This window comes from Carcharhinus amblyrhynchos, chromosome 3, assembly GCF_965287045.1.
Source record: "Carcharhinus amblyrhynchos chromosome 3, sCarAmb.v2.hapA, whole genome shotgun sequence".
Taxonomy (NCBI): domain Eukaryota; kingdom Metazoa; phylum Chordata; class Chondrichthyes; order Carcharhiniformes; family Carcharhinidae; genus Carcharhinus; species Carcharhinus amblyrhynchos.
This window is the reverse complement of record NC_137326.1, coordinates 44,150,720-44,170,795: the sequence shown is the minus strand read 5'-3', so window position 1 is coordinate 44,170,795 and position 20,076 is coordinate 44,150,720. Positions and strand designations below refer to the sequence as shown.

Sequence of the window (20,076 nt, the reverse complement as noted above, 5' to 3'; positions counted from 1 at the left end):
TGCTGGTTATCAAGGGGAAGGAAAGGGAAGTTGAGGCTTCCCAACCCGGTGTCAGCGATAGATTCCTGCCCACTGGAGACAGGAATCACCGACAAACAGCGCTCGGCGGCCACTGACCTGCCACAGCTTCCAAAAGGCTTTCAGGCTCCATCTTGGAGGTGCAACTAAAACCGATTCCCCCCGCACCAGTTACCGGGAACCAGAGTACCGCCAAATAAAGTTTCCCCCCTCCACCTCCCTCCCTTCCTTCCTTCAGCAGTCAGTAGCCCCGGCACAGAGTGAGACACACAACATGGCGCCGCCCGCTGACGTCATGCCGCACGGCGCCGCGCCAACGTCAAGACGCCCGCTCCGTTGCGATGACGTCATGGCGTCCGCCGGAGTGACGTCGTGCCGCCCGCCCGCCAGACTTTCGGCGAGGCGGGCAGTGCCGCGCATGCGGACATACCCAACACACGCACACGCAAACACACACACACGCGCTCCTGGTAAAAAGAGTGGAGTTCAATGTAACCAAATTGAAGCTGTATCCTGGTCAGAAAAATAGCGACACACACCCACTAACCTGCGTTTTGACAGACTGGTCATCATTAGAAAATTGATCTAATTTATCTTATCTGCATCTCAAAATGATAAAAATGCAGCCAGAAAAATGCTAATGTCTTCTTGCATAATTATAGTGGAGGCTTATGCTAATGAGCATGAGTTAGAAGCCTGTTGAAGCATGGGTTAATATAACTTAATATGGGTTAATTATTATAATGTGGGTTACATTAGTGTGAATTTTAGGCTTTGATCCTGGGCAAAAAGTCTCCGAGAAATTCTGCCAAGCCACAGGGCTGGCACAGGGCAGAGTAATATTGCAACCCTGGTTGCTCCCATCTCTCACCCGTCTATCAGCCTGGTACAATACCACAGAGGTCCAGGCAAGGAGTTTCACACACAAACTTCACCACTGCTGTTCTAACCCGACTCACTGGATTCAAAAAACGAATTCATGATCAGCTGCCACACATCCCGACTTGCCAGCAGCGATCTGGATTGTCTGCGTTAAGTGATGAATGTGGCTCTGCTCCAGTCGTGATTTTGCGCATCACACTTTCCAATGTTAACTGAAAAAGCCATTCATTTCTATTGATCTGCGTGACTTTGCAATGTACTGAGTCGTGTGTTTTTGTTGATACCATAACAAATATAGGCTTATGCAAAATTAGCAGACATATCTTTCTTACTTTAAAATGTAACATCAAAGCCCAGTGTTAATTGAACCATCGCTTGCACTGCACATCATACAAGTTAATGCAGATCCACATAATTACCATTATAATTACCATGCAAAAATGAGCAATGCTTGCACATATATTTATACAATTTCAATAACATTTATTTATCCAATACCTTTGATGTAATGAAACATCCCAAGGCGCTCCACAGGAACATTACATAGAAACACAGAAACATACATGGAAACATAGAAGATAGGAGCAGGAGGAGGCCATTTGCCCCTTCAAGCCTGCTCCACCATTTATTAAGATCATGGCTGATCATCCAGCTTAATAGCCTAATCCTACTTTTTCCCCATAACCTTTGATTCCATTTACCCCAAGTGCTTTATCCAGCCATCTCTTGAATATATTCAATGTTTTAGCATCAACTACTTCCTGTGATAATGAATTCCACAGGCTCACCACTCTTTGGATGAAGAAACGTCTCCTCACCTCCATCCTAAATTGTCCACCCTGAATCCTCAAACTGTGATCCCTGGTTCTGGACACCCCCACCATTGGGAACATCCTCCCTGCATCTATCCTGTCTAGAGTTGTTAGAATTTTATAAGTCTCGATGAGATCCCCCCTCATTTGTCTGAACTCCAGCGAAAACAATCCTAACCGAGTCAATCTCTCCTCATACATCAGTCCTGCCATCCCCGGAATCAACTTGGTAAACGTTTGTTGCATTCCCTTGAGAGCAAGAATATTCAACCTCAGAAAAGGAGACCAAAACTGTACATAATACTCAAGGTATGGCCTCACCAAGGCAACAACATATCTGTGTTCCTGTACTCAAAACCTCTCACAATGAAGATCAACGTGCCATTTGCCTTCTTTACCGCCTGCTGCACCTGCATGCTTACCTTCAGAGACTGGTACACAAGGATACCCAGGTCCCATTCTTCCAAAGTGAATAATCTTTCAGTCGTCCAAATTATACTGCATCTGCCATTGATTAGCCCACTCACCCAACCTGTCCAGGATCTCTGCACCCTCGTCACAGTTCACCCTCCCACCCAACTTGGTATCATCTGCAAACTTTAAGATGTCGCATCTTGTCCCTCATCCAAATCATTAACATATATTATAAATAGCTGGTGTCCCAGCACCGATCCCTGTGGCACCCTACTAGTTACTGCCTGCCAATTTGAAAAGCACTCATTAATTCCTACCCTTTGCTTCCACTCTGCCAACCAATTTTCTATCCATCTCAACACACTTCCTCCTATTCCATGCGCTTTACTCTTGCATGATAAACTCTTGTACAGACTTTGTCAAACACTTTCTGAAAGTCCAAAGGCACCACATCTGCTGGTTCCCCTTGTCAATTCTACTAGTTACATCTTCAAAGAATTCCAACAGATATGTCAAGCATGATTTCCCCTTCATAAATCCATGCTGACTCTGTCTGATCCTGCCACTGCTTTCTAAATCCTCTGCTATAAAGCCCTTGATAATGGATTTGAGAATTTTCCCCACTGCCGATGTTAAGCTTACTGGTCTATAATTCCCTGTTTTCTCTCTACCTCCTTTTTTGAATGTTGGAGTAACATTAGCTACCCTCCAATCTGCAGGGACTGTTCCAGAGTCTATAGAATCCTGGAAGGTAACCACCAATGCATCCACTATTTCTAGAGTCACTTTGTACTAAGTACTCTGGGATGTAGGCTATCAGGCCCTGGGGATGTATTCACCTGCATTCCCATAAACTTTCCCAGTACCATTTCTCTACTAATATTGATCTCCCTCAGTTCTTCCCTCTCACTAAATCTTGCATTTTCCAATATTTCTGGCTTCTGATTTGTGTCGCCTTTTGTGAAGACAGAACCAAAGTGTATATTCAGTTGCTAGGCCATTTCTTTGTCCCCTATGATACATTCCCCTGTTTCTGTCTGCAGGGGACCTACATTTGTCTTCACCAACTTCTTTCTCTTCACATTTCTATAAAAACTCTTAGTGTCATTCTTTATGTTCCCTGCAAGCTTACTTTCATACTGTATTTTCCCCTTCTTAATCAATCCCTTGGTCCTTCTTTGCTGAATTTTAAACTAGTCCCAATCCTCAGACCAATTATTTCTCTTGGCCAATCTATACGCTTCTACCTTAGATCAGATACTCTCTCTAATTTCCTCTGTAAGCCATTTTAAAAGGAAATATAATTCCTAGCCAGAAGGAAATATTATGCAGGTAAACCAAATGCTTTGTGAAAGAGATACATCTTAAAGAGGGTTTTAAAAGATAGAAAGGTGAGGAGGTTTTGAGAGGGAATTCCAGAACTTTAGGGCCTAGGCAGTTAAAGGCATGACCACCATTGGTGTAGTGACCATAATCACAGCTGTTCATAGTAGTACTAACTGCATTCTCTGCAGTGAGACATTGGAGAGAACAGCAAGGTGACATGGCATTTGTAAGTCTTTCACCACCATTGACTATGGAAGATCTGGTCAACTGAAGTTGGCAACATATGTCCTTTTCCTCCTGATCATATGTCATGTCAGAGTAGCAATACAGTGAACACCACCAGGCGGAAGAAGGAGACAATGCAGCCAAAGAAAACCTGGTGAATTACATTTAGGTAGAACCTTCAAGAGCAGGATACCACCTGCGTGCAAAAGAGATTGTGATGGACCAGGGCCAATAATGGAGTCTTGCTGTCCATTGTCCAACATGGGACCACAGGAACTAAATCTAAATCTACATCAAGAGGTCGGAATTATTATATATATATGTAAAAAATATATATATATATTAGCAATCTCAGAGAATTGTGGTGGCAGATGAGATTACAGAGATAAGAAGGGATGAGACCATGGAGAGATTAAGCACAAGGATGAAAATTTTAAAATCCAGGCATTGCTTAATCAGGAGCCAGTAGGTCAGCAAGTACTGAGATGATAGGTGATTGGGATTTAGTGCTAGTTAGGACATAAGCAGTAGAGATGATCTCAACCTTACAGAGGATAGTTTATGGAAATCCAGCAGGTCCGTGTTAAGTCTACAGGTAGTAAAGACACAAATGAGTCCTTAAGTATACATGGGGAGGTAGTAAATTGGCTCAATGGAAGAAGCCAGAGGGTAGTTGTGGAGGATTGCTTCTGGGTGGAGGCCTGTGATTAGTGGTGTTCCGCAGGGATCGGTGTTGGGTCCATTGTAGTTTGTCACCATCGATGATCTGGATGATAATGTGGTAAATTGGATCAGCAAATTTGCTGATGATACAAAGATTGGAGGTGTAGTGGACAGTGAGGAAGGTTTTCAAAGCTTGCAGAGGGATTGGACCAACTAGAAAAATGGGCTGAAAAATGGCAAATGGAATTTAACGCAGACAAGTGTGAGGTATTGTACTTTGGAAGGACGAACCAAAGTAGAATGTACAGGCTAAATGGTAGGACTCTGAAGAGCGCAGTTGAACAGAGGGATCTGGGAATACAGGTACAGAATTCCCTAAAAGTGACATCACAGGTGGATAGGGTCGTAAAGAGTGCTTTTGGTACGTTGGCCTTTATAAATCGGAGCATCGAGTGTAAAAGTTGGAGTGTTATGGTAAGGTTGTATGAGGCATTGGTGAGGCCGAATCTAGAGTATTGTGTACAGTTTTGGTCACCTAGTTACAGGAAGGATGTAGATAAGGTTGAAAGAGTGTTGAGAAAGTTCACAAGGATGTTGGCGGGACTTGGGAAGCTGAGTTAGAGAGATTGAATAGGTTAGGACTTTATTCCCTGGAGCACAGAAGAATGAGGGGAGATTTGATAGAGGTGTATAAGATTTTGAGGGGTGTAGATACAGTGAATGCAAGCACGCTTTTTCCACTGAGGCGAGGGGAGAAAAAAACCAGAGGGCTAAGGGTGAAAGGAGAAAAGTTTAAAGGGAATATTAGGAGGGGTTTCTTCACACAGAGAGTGTTGGGAGTGTGGAATGAGCTGCTGGGTAAAGTGGTAAATGCGGGGTCACTTTTAACATTTAAGAAAAACTTGGACGGGTTCATGCATGAGAGGGGTGTGGACGGATATGGTTCAAGTGCAGGTCAGTGGGACTAGGCAAAAAATGGTTCGGCACAGCCAAGAAGGGCCAAAAGGCCTGTTTCTGAGCTGTAATTTTCTATGGTTTCTGTGAGGTTTTCAGCAGCAGGTAATCTGGGAAGGATGGAGTTGGGCCATAATACAGAGTTGCACTCCGTGTCCATATTAGAACAGAATCATAGAATCTCTATAGTGCAGAAGGAGGCCATTCTGCCCATCAAATCTGCACCGACCATAATCCCACCCAGACACTATCCCCATAACCCCACATATTTACTCTGCTAATTTCCTGACACTAAGGTCAATTTAGCATGGCCAATCAACCTAACCTGCACATCTTTGGACTGTGGCAGGAAACCGGAGCACCTGGAAGAAACCACACAGACACAGGGAGAATGTGCAAACTCCACACAGGCAGTGACCCAAGGCCAGAATTGAACCTGGGTCCCTGGTGCTGTGAGACGGAGGTGCTAACCATTGTTTTACTGTGCTACTCGACCTGGACAACATTCAAGTTTGGACTGACAAGTGGCAAGTAACTTTCGTGCCACACAAGTGTTAGGCAAAACCATCCTCAACAGGAGAGAATCCAACCATCTCTCCTTGAGGTTCAATGGCATTACTATCCCTGAATTTTATCACGATCCTGGAAGTTACCATTGACCAGAAACTGAGCTGGATCAACCATATAAATGCTGTGGCTACAAGCGTAGGTCAGAGGCTTGTAATTCACCTTCTGATTCCCCAAATCCTGTCCACCATCTATCAGGCACAAGTCAGGAGATTGATGGAATATTTTCCACTTGCCTGGATGAGTGCAGTTCGAACAGCACTCAAGAAGCTCAACACCATCCAGGACCAAGCAGCCTGCTTGACTGGCCTCTCATCTACCTCCTTTAACGTTCACTCCCTCTACCACAAATGCACAGTGGTAGGAGTTTGTAGCAGCAATTCACCAAGGCTTCTTCAACAGCATCTTCCAAACCCACAATCTCTACCACTTAGAGGGACAAGGGCGCAGACACATGGGAAGACCACCTGCAAATTCCCCTCCAAGTCACTTACCCTCCTGATTTGAAAATATATCACAGTTGTTTCACTGTCAAAATCAGTCAAAATCCTGGATCTTCATTCCTAACAGCAACTGTGGATGTAACTACACCTCATGGACTGCAGTAGTTCAAAAAGGGGATTCATGTCCATCTTCTCAAAAGTAATTCGGGATGGGAAATAAATGCTGGCTTAGTCAGTGATGAACACATCCCACGAATGAATAAAGAAAGGTGAACTTAACGATGGCATGAAAATGAGCTTGGAAGCTGACCTCAGGGTCAAATATTACATCACTGTTGCAAAAGGCCTGGTTCTGCCTCAGACAATTGCCACAGAGAATGGATGGAGTTGGTGGTCAGAGGATAAAGGTGTTATTATTATGCATTGAGCCATGAAATAGCAGAATGATTAAATTAGATTAATAAAATGCTTCACAGAAGCATTGTCAAAAAAACTTGACACTGGGCTATGTAAGGAAATATTAGACAGACGATCAAAGGTTTGTTCATGAATTGAGGTTTTAAAGAACATCTTAAAAGAGGGGCAAGAAATAGAGACCAAAAGATTTAGGGCAGAAATTTTAGAACTCAGGACCTATGCAAGTGAAGATGCAGCCCAACAACAGCAAAATAATAAAAATCAGAGATTTACAAGCGGTTGGAAGGATAGAATTCTTAGAGGATTTTGGGGCTGGAAGAGGTTATAGAGCTGTTAAAGGATTTTAACAACAAGGATGAGAATTTTAAAATTGCAGGTGGTTGCAGGACAAGGATGGAGAGCACAGAGGTGATGGATGAACAGGACCTGGTGAGCTTTAAGATACAGATGGCACAGTTTTGAATGAATTAATATTTACTGAACTGGCCAGGAAAGCTTTGAAACAGCTGAGCAAACAACACCACCAAGGAGAATATCAGCAGCATATGAGTTGAGGCAGGAGCAACTCATGGGAAATGGAAATACCCAGTCCTGGGAATGGGAGGTTATAGGGCCAGACATTCAGTTCAGGGTGTATCAGTATATCAAGTTTTCAAAGCACTGTTTCAGCAACAAAATATCCAAGGAGAGAAGATTTACAGATCCAAATATTATTTTGCTCTTTGTTTCTTCAGACCTTGATTTATGTTTTGAGAAAACATTTGTTATTTTATAATAAAACATAACTTATTTGATGCTTGAGGGAGAGATGTAATTCCTTGTACATAATATTTTCAGTGAATCTGCCTTTATCACTGACAGCTTTGACCTCATCTGAAAACAGATTCATATCTAACAAGAAATTGGTATCAAATGCTGATTAAATAGGCATTTATCCTTTATCTCACAACAGGTAACTGAAGCTTAACAGCAGGGATAGTTTTAACTTTCTTCTACGCGAACAACATTAATCAAAAAGAAAACAGGGTGAGGTCAGACAAGTATGCCAACTCAGTTTTATTTCAATTAAACGCAATGAAAATTTGTATACAAATAAAGCAGTTGTTTCCACCAAATATTATTCTCCTGCCACTGTTGGTGCTTTAATGCCTCAGTTTTACTTCTTCCCACTCCTCAATTTTCTTCTCCATTTCCCAGAGATTGTTCAGATACAGGGCTCAGCATCAGTACAACAGAAAAGTTATAAACAGAAGGAATGAGGGTGAAGGCCCTTTTCTCAGATCTAGATATCGCAGCAGATTTCTAGGTTGGAGGAGCAATAATAGCGAATGAACCCCTGGATTGCCTGGAAACGGTTAGCAGGTATTTCAGATGTGACTCAGAATAACATGAAGCGCTGAACTGCCAAAAGTACAAACGCAGGGCTTTGAAATGAAGTATGACACAGCATTCAGGAGATATGGTCATGGTTGGACAGAGGAAATTTATTAGTTGCAAGAACCTTTTGTCAGGTAATTAATGTAATAATTGTGGATTACTTTAATTATGTTATGTTAGATAGTGTTTTCCCTTTGACAGTACATGGAACAAATTGATTAAAATGTTATTTAGAATCACTCAGTAGTAAGATCAGGGAGGATTAAAATTCAACTTGATTCAGGTTGATGGCAACACATTGAGATCACGAAAAAGACTGGAGAGTACATGCAAAATAGCTGGAGTAAGCCACTTTATTAATAATGATATCATTTCTCGTGTGATATCCTTGCTGTTGAGCAAACCTCCCATTAAAAAGGCAAGAATGAAACCGGACGTGGAATATAATAAAACAACTGTTTTCAGACAAATTAGATCCATTGACTTTCCAGTCAGGGTATGATTGCATCTCCTTAATAAAGCCTGAGATTTCTCACCTGATGTTAAAGAATTGATTTGTTATTGTCACATATATTGGAATACAGTGAAAACTACTGTTTCTTGTGAGCTACACAGATAAACATACTGTTCATAGAGTACATAAGGGAGAAGGAGAGGATAGAATGCAGAATATAATTTAGCAGTTACCGACAGGGATTTGAGAGTTTAAAATAGTTGGAGTACAGTTTTGAGAGCATTGAACAAGAGTAAAAGATATTATTAGGGGGTGTGCTGGGGTAGCTTGCAAGATGTTGCCACGCCCTGGCATCATCTTGAATGGTAATAAGGAAGTGTGAATTGAATCAGGCAATTAAAATCCGAGTGGAAGATAAAGCAAGTTGTTTTAAAGTTACACAATTTGCTCATCCTTGTTGCAAATTAAAAATCTCACCAAAAGATAGAAGTGTGGTTGATGATGGGTATTCAACATCATCATTGAATTAAAGCAAAATGTAACAAATATAAAAAGTATCAGCGGCCATTGCGAGACTCAATTGTAAGTCTTCCATTGGCAAGACACTTTAATTAAGTAGTAACCATAGATCTAAAGGCCCAAAGAAACATTTTAATCTTACTTTTTATAGGCTGAATTTGGTTGCCATGTGTTTCTACAGTAATATGTGGCAAGGACAAAAGGGTGCTTGTAGATAAAGACATGCAAAAAATGGGTAGGATCCGGACTTGGTGCACCGCCTAAATTTCTGACCGACAACTAGGGGTTGAATATGCTAAAGATGAGTTGAGAGACATGTGAAAATATGAATGTTGTAGCCAAGAACACTGCAGCTGAAAGTCCTTTGGAATCTGAAAGCAATCACACAGTGATCAATGAAATGTTTAATAAGATCTTAGTCGATAAACAAAAGTGCAAGTTAAAACTGCACCAGCATGAGCAGTTCAAGCAAATAGTTCACTTCAGATGATTGGATATATAGTCCTTTATGGACTAGGTTGATGAAAGGAATCCCAGCCTAACTTCTGTTCCATGTGATAGTCCTCCTGCTCTAGAAAGTACCACAATTAATTCCACTTTTTCTGCAATGCGAATACTTTATATATAGCAAGAAGAACATTCATCAAGGCTGAAAATGTCACAGAGAAAATCTGGAGAACGCTAAGCCATTGTATAAGATTGTCCATGATGAACTTTAACGCCAGGGACTTAGTGTACATAAAAGAGAAAGCCATGAAGAGTGGAAAGCTCTGGGTTAGGTGATAGTGTCTGATGATAAGACCAGTAGCTAAACTATTTAAGATCCAGTTATCATTTGTAGTTGGGATTGATTAGAAACTTTCCAAATCTGAGCAATTAATAGAATATAATGACATATCCTGTAGCTGACATAATCATAGGTTTAACAGTTACTAAAAATCTAATGATACAAGTGTAAAAGACAGGGTTATTGTGCCCAAAGGACAACTGCACAGATTGGTACACAGGGTGACATACATACCATAAGGGTCCAGTGAATGGAGGCATGTGTGACTATTGTAGGGAAAACAAGGAAAGTTACTGGAAAGTTCAAATATTGGCTAAATGTCCAAGATAATGGACGGGATCTATAGACTTGTAGAATGGGGTGAAAGAGTGAAAAGTGAGAAAAGGCTATGCAAGTTCTCACAGTCAGTCTGGGACTGAATCTTGCACTGGAAGATAATAACATGCCGTTGATGGAAACTCTTATCGTTGGAAGACAACATCCTGGAATAATAGTCCAGACTGACATCAAAGTGCAACAAGAGGCTGTGGCTCAACTAAGTTAGGCAACAGGACAAGGACTATAGAACAATCTAGAAACGTTACTAGAAGATGAAGGCCTTATGATCGGGATATGCCAACAAATTAAAGACAAAAAGAGTTGGAGAGCTGGAAGGAAATCGATGACTACTCTGAAGTACCAGATAGGAGATTACAGCCTAATCACTGAGTAGTCCACAAAATGGCCCTCCCATATGGAACTAATAGCATAAAAGCAGAACTAGTGGCTCAGGATCTCAAAGGGCAACTTGGAGGTCAAAATATTAGAATGGATTCCCCAATAGTGGAAAAAAGTAATCCGGAAAATTTTTGTAGCTCTGTTGGCCATACTTGTGGGAATGCTGGTTGTTCAATATAAAAACCACACTTTTATCATGAGAAAAATTTAAGAGAAACATATTTTTGAAATGGCTAAAGAGGCAGGTGATACAGAAGGAAAGCTAAACAAATGTGTTTATGGATGAAATGATGCAGCTAGGATATGGTATTTCTCAGTTAGATCAGTTTTGCTGAATGTAAACTTTAGTCAACTGAAAGCAGATGTAGCAATCTTCTATTGGTACCACAAAACAAAACTCCCAGGCATCTTTATGATGCATGTCAGTGATTTTCTATGAGGAGTTCTGTGCAATTTGATCAATTTGTTACAGATAAGACAAAAGATTGGAAGCCCTATTTCAGAACTTTTAAATATATAGGTTTGGACATTAAGACCAAATTTGGAGTAATCTTGGATCAACAATCTCATCTTGAAAGTAGCCCAATAAATCATGCTTGGTCATTGGCGACACAGTGGCACAACACCAGAGACCTGAGTTTGATTCCATCCTTGGGCGATTGTGTGGAGTTTGTACGTTCTCCCTGTGTCCGCATGGGTTTCCTTTGGGTGCTCCAGTTTCCTCCCACAGTCCAAAGATGTTCAGGTTAGTTGGATTGGTCATGCTAAATTGTGCCTTAGTGTCCCAAGATGTGTAGGTTACATGGATTAGCCAAGGGAAATGTGTGGGATTACAGGGATAGGGCAGGGAAGAGGGCTTGGAAATTACAGTCATGGTTCGATTTGTCAAACATTTTCAGGAGATTATACACAAAGAGTGTCCTGAGAATAGTTGCCATTGAATGTTACAGAGATAATCATTCACTGTGGGATAACATAGATTGGCACAAAATGTGACTGAAAAAGATTTAAGTACTGACCTTCTTGCGTAAAAGTGCTGCTAAAAATAAAATAAATGGTCGTATCACAGATTGGTATGGTTTCTGCTCTGTCTAAGACCGCAAGAAACTACAAAGAGTCGTGAACAAAACCCAGTCCATCATGCAAACCAGCCTCCCGTCTGCTGGCTATGTTTACACTTCCCGCTGCCTCGGAAAAGCAGCCAACATAATCAAGGACCCCTCACACCTCAGACATACTCTCTTCACCTTCTTCCATTGGGAAAAAGATGCAAAATCTGAGGTCAGAAATCTGGGTTGGCTTCCCTTAATTAATCCACATTTGTCCATGTGACTGATCATTTTATCCCTGATTCTGAATTGTAAAAGCTTTCCCGCCGCAGAGGTTAAAGTGACTGGTTTGTAGTTGTGAGAGTTGATCCTTGTAAACTTTCTACTTTAGAAGAATGTGCAATTCTCCAGTCCTCTGGTTCATCGCCCTCCCTTCGGAACATAGGAAAATAATAGCCAACTCTCTCCACAATTTCTGTCCTCACTTCCCACAATAACCTTGAATGCATCCCATGCAGTCCTAATGACTTATCAACTTTTAAGTATAACAAGCTTTTCTAATATCTTTTATAGCTCACCCAGTATTTCAACTATCTTCTTATTCAATCTGACTGTAATCGCATATTAGTGAAGGCTGCTGAAAAATACTAATTTGGTTCTTCAATCATTCCCATGCTGCATGCATAGCTTCCATTTCTTGCCCTGAATCAAGCTCGACCCCAACCCCTTCACTGCTCTTTTGCTATTTATATGTCTGTTGAAGACTTTTGGATTCCTTTTTGTTAGCTGCCGATCTCTTTTCATCCTCCTAGTATTTGTTATTCCTTTTTTCACTTGCACTCTGAACCTTTGATACTCAGCCTAGTTCTCATTTGTATTACTAATCTGACATCTATCAGTACCTGTTTCTTCTTACTCAGTATCTGTGCCTCACCCAGGGAACTCTGGTTTTTCTTTTTCTACCTTTACATGAAACCTCAAATGTATCCAGACCACCTTCTCTCAAAAGGCAGCCCTATCTAGATTAGTATTTCTAATCTAGATAACAAAACAGCATCGAAAGCAGGCAGCCCATTTTCTCCCAATGTTTATTTGCTTTGAAATCAGTGGTTTCCAACTGTGTCTCTGTAAAGTACCTCGGGATATTTTTGTACGTTTAATTCACAGTATAAATACATGCTGTTGTTATATTATGTACAATGAGAATTTAACTCTCAGTTTATTTCGCTGTTACTGAGCTCTCCAAAGCTCAGATTCAGGTGCCAGTTTAGATTCTGGAACTGTGTTGAGTTAGCTGATCTCTGTGCAGATGGTGGTAAAAGGAGAATTATGGTGCAACTGGCATTCCTCCTCCTGGATTATAGTGAAGACACCTCCCTCTGCTCCAACTGCACTGAAATAATTGGTCTATAAACCACATATTTTGGGCAGCTTCACATCTGCTGATGAATCATGAGAAATAGGAATAGAAACAAAATCAAATTGAAACACTTTTGAGTATGCTTACAAAGATACATTAATATCTCTGCATCACAGGAGTCATCCAACAGAGGTCTTTAAAATAATGAGGGGCATAGATTGACTAGATAGTCAACATCTTTCCCCAAAGGTAGGGGAGTCTAAAACTAGACGGCATAGATTTAAGATGAGAGGAGAGAGATACAAAAGGGTACAGAGGAGCAATTTTTTTCCCACAGAAGGTGCTGAGTGTCTGGAACGAGCTACCGGAGGTAGCAATAGAGATGGGTACAATTTTGTCTTTTGAAAAGCATTTACACAGTAACATGGGTAAAATGGGTAAAGAGGAATATGGGCCAAATGCGAGCAATTGGGACCAGCTTAGTGGTAAAAAAGGCAGCATAGACAAGTTGGGCTGAAGAGTCTGTTTCCATGCTGTAAACCTCTGTGACTCTGTAATTCTGCACCACAACGCTTATCTCACTGTGTTTCCTCTGCTCTAACCACTGGTGTTTAGTGAATGAGCTGTAACTGTAGCCCAGTAAGAAGGCAATACTCACACACTCACACATTATAATCCAATCAAATATGAAAATTGTATTAGAAGCTCACGTAGCCAATGAATTTGGGGACTTATCACTTTACAGATAGATGCATTATGCAGGCACACATCCCAACAGGAATAATTAACTGAATTTATCTTTGACTTTGAACCACTTACGGATCTATGAAAAAAACCCTTATCAAATTTCCATGCAAAGTCGTATAACAATGGGATCCAAAAATAGCAAATGACATCCTGGTTGCCTGTAGAAAACAGCAGACATTATGTAATGATGATTCCAAGGCTCTCCTTGACAGTTTCTGCAAATGAAATAGTTTTTATGTAACTCATAAATGGATTTATCCAGTGGCTTTCCCCACAATTAGACATAGGAAAAGGTGAATCCAGGCTGACAGAGATGATAGGGACAAATCTGGAATAACAACAATTACAGAGAAACTATTAGCCATTGATTTCAATGTTCTTCAAATATAAATATTACTAAATGAAAGATACTCTTCTAGCTGATTAGTTTTAAAACCAAGGCCTAGAAATTACTATTGGGGATATGAACAGTTGGTTTGAAGACTCAGGATTTTCCCCACATAACACAAAGTATTGTAACAGGCATGAAAATCTGGGTTCTACCCTCTGGCCATAATAGTGGATTTTCGTTTCATATCATCTGCTCCTCAGCTCATTGATTATCCACGTATGTGAAGTATGTTGTGTCGCTGGTGAGCGGCCTCTCCAATGTCCAATGTCAACTCACTGCTTCCTCACTCCAGCCACCATATTTAAGGTGCAGCTGCACACAACCTTCCTGCACCCAAGGACTGCACCACTGAAGGCATGGCCCTGAAACTGAGGAAAATGACAGCCCCCAAATTCAGTGATGCCTTACTGGAGTGGTTGCTGGATGCAGTTCAGGCCCACTGCAATGTCTTCTCACTCCATTCTGGAAGCAGGAGATCCAGCAAGATCAATCCGACTTTGGAGGCAGTGGCCAGTCTGGTCAGTGCCAACACAGTACAAAAGGCAGTGGCAGTGGTAGTCAGTGCCAATGCAGTAGACAAGAGGTCAGCCATCCAGGAAGAGGATGAATACTCTGATCTGTGCCACTCGGGTAAGTCAATCATCTCATCATTCTCAATTCAAGGGACATCAGTGCTAACTCTCTCACACACCCTCAGATCCCTATCTCGGCTCATCTGCTCTGGAAGTCACATTCTCTCCTGTCCATTGCTTCCCTTGCCAGCCACGCATGCCAGGCGCTTTTATCATCTGTTCGAGCATGTAGCTTTCTCACGCTATCCCTACCTGTCTCTCTGTAGAACAAGCTCGCACACAATAAAAGGGAGAGGTCCCAGACGAGGGGGTAGAATGCTCAATGTCAAGGTCCTCACAGAGTTCAAGGATCAAGCCGTTGAGTTGGCCAGAGAGAACATCAATCATGCTTGTGCCAATAGTGAGATGGTAGTCATGATGTGGAGATGCTGGTGTTGGACTGGTGTAAACACAGTAAGAAGTCTGACAACACCAGGTTTAAATCCAACCGATTTATTTGATAGTAATCTCGCAAGCTTTCGGGGTTTGCCCCTTCGTCAGGTGAGTGGAGAGTTCTGGCCTCAGACAGAACATATAACAGCACAGATAGTTTACAGATTACTGATTAGAATGCAAATCTTTACACCTAACCTGCTATTCAAGTCTTAAAGATGCCGACAGTGTGAGTGGAAAGAGCATGAGGCACAGGTTAGAGAGATGTGTATTGTCTCCAGACAGCACAGTGAGTGAGGTTTTGCAAACCCAGGCAAGTCACAGGGGTTACAGATAGTGCGACATGAACCCAAGATCCCTGTTCAGACCGTCCTCATGTGTGCGGAACTTGGCTATCAGTCTCTGCTCAGCGACTCTGCGCTGTCGTGTATCTTGAAGGCCGCCTTGGAGAATGCTTACCCGAAGGTCAGAGGCTGAATGCCCGTGACCACTGAAGTGTTCGCCAACAGGAAGGGAACAGTCTTGCCTGGTGATTGTCGAGCGATGTTCATTCATCCGTTGTCATAGCGTCTGCACGGTCTCCCCAATGCACCATGCTTTGGGACATCCTTTCCTGCAGCGTATCAGGTAGACAATGTTGGCCGAGTTGCAAGAGTATTTACCATGTACCTGGTGGATGGTGTTCTCACGTGTGATGATGGTATCCATGTCGATGATCCGGCATGTCTTGCAGAGGTTGCTGTGGCAGGGTTGTGTGGTATTGTGGTCACTGTTCTCCTGAAGGCTGGGTAGTTTGCTGCAAACAATGGTCTGTTTGAAGTTGTGCAGTTGTCTGAAGGCAAGAAGTGGGGGTGTGGGGATGGCCCTGGCAAGATGTTTGTCTTCATCAATGACATGTTGAAGACTCCGGGACTGTCAGACACCCATAGGGAGGAGGACTAGCAGCTTGACAACCTGGGTCCTCTACTAGGTGATCCCAATCCCCACTTCCAGCTACACCCCTACATCCCTACTTCCAGCTACATCCCTACATCCCTACACCTCCAGCTCCACAGGCCTAGGACAGTACACCTGCCTCACAGCAGGACACACAAAGTAGACTGGGGCCCATCAGGTCTTGGCCTTCCAGAAAATACCCACCAAGGCCATCATAGAGAACAGAGTGTCTCAATGTTAAATGTCCCTATGGAATGAACCTTGTTCACATGCTTTGCAAGGTTAAGTCAATTTTATTCTTGGCAGTAAAAGACTGAAGCAGAGGTGTTCTCCTAACACATCTGCAATCTTGAAATTTGCGGGTACAGTGTCTAAGGAAACATGTGTTCATACATGGAGGAGGGTCATATATTATGCAAATCCATGTGCTCCCTATTTCTCAGCAAAGTGTTAATGCCATGATTTGTGATGTTAGTATTCCTTTACAAGATTTTTTTAAAATCATGATCTCTGCAGTTCTCACAGTCAGTGTTCCTCAGCTCATGGCCTTAGATGATATCATTGATGGGAGGAGCAATAAAAAACTGTGCAGCTCAGGTGTCAAGGGTTGTCTCTAGTTTAATTATGGCTACAATGTTAGAAACAGAACTGAAAGATGTCTCTGTTTTTATTTTGAAAGTTTTACCATTTAGCTGAAAGCACATCTTGTTTGCCATTCTGCAGTAAAAAGTCATTCTGGTGTTTTGGGAAGCAGTCTTGTCTTCAAACTGTTCTGAGTCTCAAGAGCATTGGACTGCAGAATTCAAATAATGACCTCAATTCCAGTGTCATGTGAGCATTAATCTGTGCTGTGTTAAAACTGTTTAAAGTGTTTTGTTTACTGGATATTTGTTTTGATTGGGGCAGCTGATATATATTAATTAAGGGTTATACATTATCATGACTGTTTGTTTCATGTTTGTAATTGATAAAAGTTCTTGCTTATTTACTTACTATACATGTTAACTATATTCTTAAATGAACGTTGTTTAATAAAAGCTTCCTAGTGGGTCACTTGAATCATACCCAAGATGAAACATCTCATGCTTATCCCAGGCAAATTCAAAATGCAAAACTTATGATTCAGGCAAGGTTCATAAAACACTTTGAAGTTTTTGACCTGAACCATTTCAGAGTTCATGCTCAGAGCTTTTATACATTGTGGTCCTCTACCTGTCAATGACTTGCCTGTGAATATGGCTTCAAAGTCTTTCTTCCTGTGTGTGAGAGTACTCACCCTTGAAATGATGACCAATGCAGGGTTCGCATCAAGGTTTTGCCCCGTCTTTGCCTTCAAACACTCCGACCCTCCATCATCCCACCTCCAAACACTCCTAGACAGCCCACCCCAAACAGTCTACTACGTTGAGCATGTTTCTCCCTCCCTCACTTATCCAGAGATTTGAGCAGGTACTTTGACCTCCGGATGAAATAAAAACGGCTCAAGCAAATGCTGCAGAGCATAAACAAGGGAAAATCACGGACAGCAGTGAACCTTTTCCCGCAAAGTCTTCACCTCTCCACACCTTTAGAAAATGTATCTGTTCAAACAAGATTCTAATCACCCCATCACAATTTCTCCTTTCTTGGCTTGATGTCGATTTCTTCACCTTCCACAAATTTACATCTCTCCAAGGGCCCTTTTTATGTTAAAGACACTGAACTACATGAAAGTTGGGATATCAGCCATTGCTCAGGTGGGAGCACTCACACCTTTCAGCCAGTAGAATGTGGGTTGAAGTTCTATTCGAGAGGAGAGAGAGCACAAAATCGGAACTGAAACTCCAGTGCAGTACTGGGGGAGATCCGTACTGTTCGGTTAGTTGTGCTGAGTTTGGTATGAAATGTTCATCATATGTTCCATCAGCCTGTTCAAGTGAATGGGAAAGATTCCATTGCGTGACTTATGACTTGACTCATATTTTCCTCCAAATCCCTAAGACAGATTATTTGGTCATTATTACATTTCCTTTTTGTGGGATTTTGCTGTGTGCAATTTGGTTATCTCCTACATGACAACAATAACTGCGACTGAAAGGTAGCTAATTAGTTGTCATGTACTGTAGAAAGTGATGAGCTTGTGTATCTTTCTTTGCAATCATTTATAATCTTCATTTTCACCAGCACTGTGCAAACAAATCTGAATCGCCGCATTGGAGGTCCAGGCATCATGAGTATGGTGTAGGCTTGGTAGAGCAGCTGGTATTTTCCTGCCCATCAATTTTATACTTATGAAGGAATAGGAAGCTAAAATCATCATTTAACCTATTTCTTAAACATTAACTCCAGGATCAAATAAACAAAGAATGTACAATGTTCTCAATGCTAGTTCTTTGTAGAACTTGAAGAACTATGGCACAAACATACAAACAACTATTCAGACATTAAAAATTTGACTGACATTTCCAGTAGTATCTAGAAATAAATAATAAGCATGATTTTACCACCTTGCTGTGCCTGTCTATCAGTGTGGTAAACTGGGAAAATAGCATGAGATGTGAACATTCAGGCAGGAAACGGTTTTCAAGCTTCCCAGCCCTTTTCACTGGTGCAAACCCCTTCGTGCCTAAAATGGGTGCAAAGCTTATTGGCATCAATTTGAATGGATTTCAGTACCATTAGTGAGGTTGCCATGCTCCCCCTCCCGCCACACCCCCTCTCAGCCCCGAATGCTTCCCATCTCTTCGGCATGAAGTCACACTGGGGTTAATCACTACTGCTCTATAGAAGAATGGTTCAGGTGCAGCAGTAGTGAAGGGCAGCTAAGAGATGAGTGCCATTGAGCATCGACCCTGGGTTACTGGGGTGGGGGAGGGGTTATCTACCACTGCCATGGTGCAGGGTGGGGTGGGGGGGCTTCCATGGGTGTGGGGGTTTGGGGGGTTTATGCCGATATAGGAGTCCTCATGTCAAGAGTTACCACTGGCTTGGGGGTTCACATTGAGTGCATTTCCCCTAACCACTGAACAACCCTCCGAGGGATTGCTTATGAGTTCAACTCCCAACTCCACTAATGTCACAATGATTATCCTGCCATCTGTCTGCTGGACTAGCTCTGTGGCTGACTGCTCACATTCCATCCCTGGCCTCACTAACAGAAACAAGAACCAGGTCTGGCAGCTGATGCCTCAAGCAAGGGAGCTCACCACGCTGCATGGACTCTGCAGTGCTTCCTACAACGTGAACCCATCTTGTGATAGTCACAAGAATTTCGTCATCATTGCTGGAATGCCAATGTGCAGGGGACTATAAATGGAATACACATTGCCCTTTGTGCCCCATATGATCAGAGGTGTCATTCAGCAACAGAAGGGGATTCCACTATCTTAATATTCAAGTTGTGTGTGACCATCTTCTGAACACCTTACAGATCACACCACCCAAGGAGCACGCACGACAGCTACATCCTGCATAGCTTGGACATTGCTGTGGTCATCAAGGACTAGCCCCAGTTGCCAGGATGGTTCATGGAGGACAAGGACTACCCGCTGAGATCATAGCTGGCTCCAGGCCGAAGTGGAGACTTGCGACAATGAGGCCCAGGCTGCCACAAGATCTGTCAGCTGAAGATGCCTGCATGTGTGTGCACCTGTGTAATAACCTCAACGAGGCCCATGAGGTTGGCCTCTTGGAGTATGAGCTCTTTGATTAACATAATTATTGCCTGCCCAATCAGAAATCACAGCTATATAAATATTGAGGACTGTCAGGGTTGCTGACACTCTGGGTTCTGAGTTGAACCTGAAGCACTCTTAGGAGTAGCGGTAAAATTGTAAAGAAAGGAGACGGGGTTTTACGGGCTCACTTATCCCAAAACCGTAAAATTCTGCCCAAGGTCAAGGTCGTCCGCCCCCTGCCCATTCTGATTCCCATGGCGGGCAGTGAGGTAAAATTCCGGCCAGGGAATCTGGAGAAAAGACATTAGCTTCTGAGGAGTTATTTCAACCTGTCTGCACCTGTGTGTCTGTGTGTGTG

At 42.3% G+C, this 20,076-nt stretch overlaps 1 protein-coding gene across 2 annotated transcripts in view; it reads right to left on the bottom strand.

Moving 5' to 3' along the window:
- Window positions 1–274, bottom strand: part of LOC145339240 (serine/threonine-protein phosphatase 4 regulatory subunit 2-like) — a 58,791-nt gene extending 58,517 nt beyond the window's left edge. Inside the window, exon 1 of one of the 2 annotated variants that reach the window (XM_080183645.1) lies at window positions 118–274. In XM_080183645.1, the coding sequence (XP_080039771.1) occupies window positions 118–151 (34 nt within the window). In that variant the 5' untranslated portion in view covers window positions 152–274. The remainder of the gene's footprint in view (window positions 1–117) is intronic. The other variant, XM_080183653.1, reaches the window with a different exon arrangement.
- Window positions 275–20,076: the final 19,802 nt, after the last annotated feature.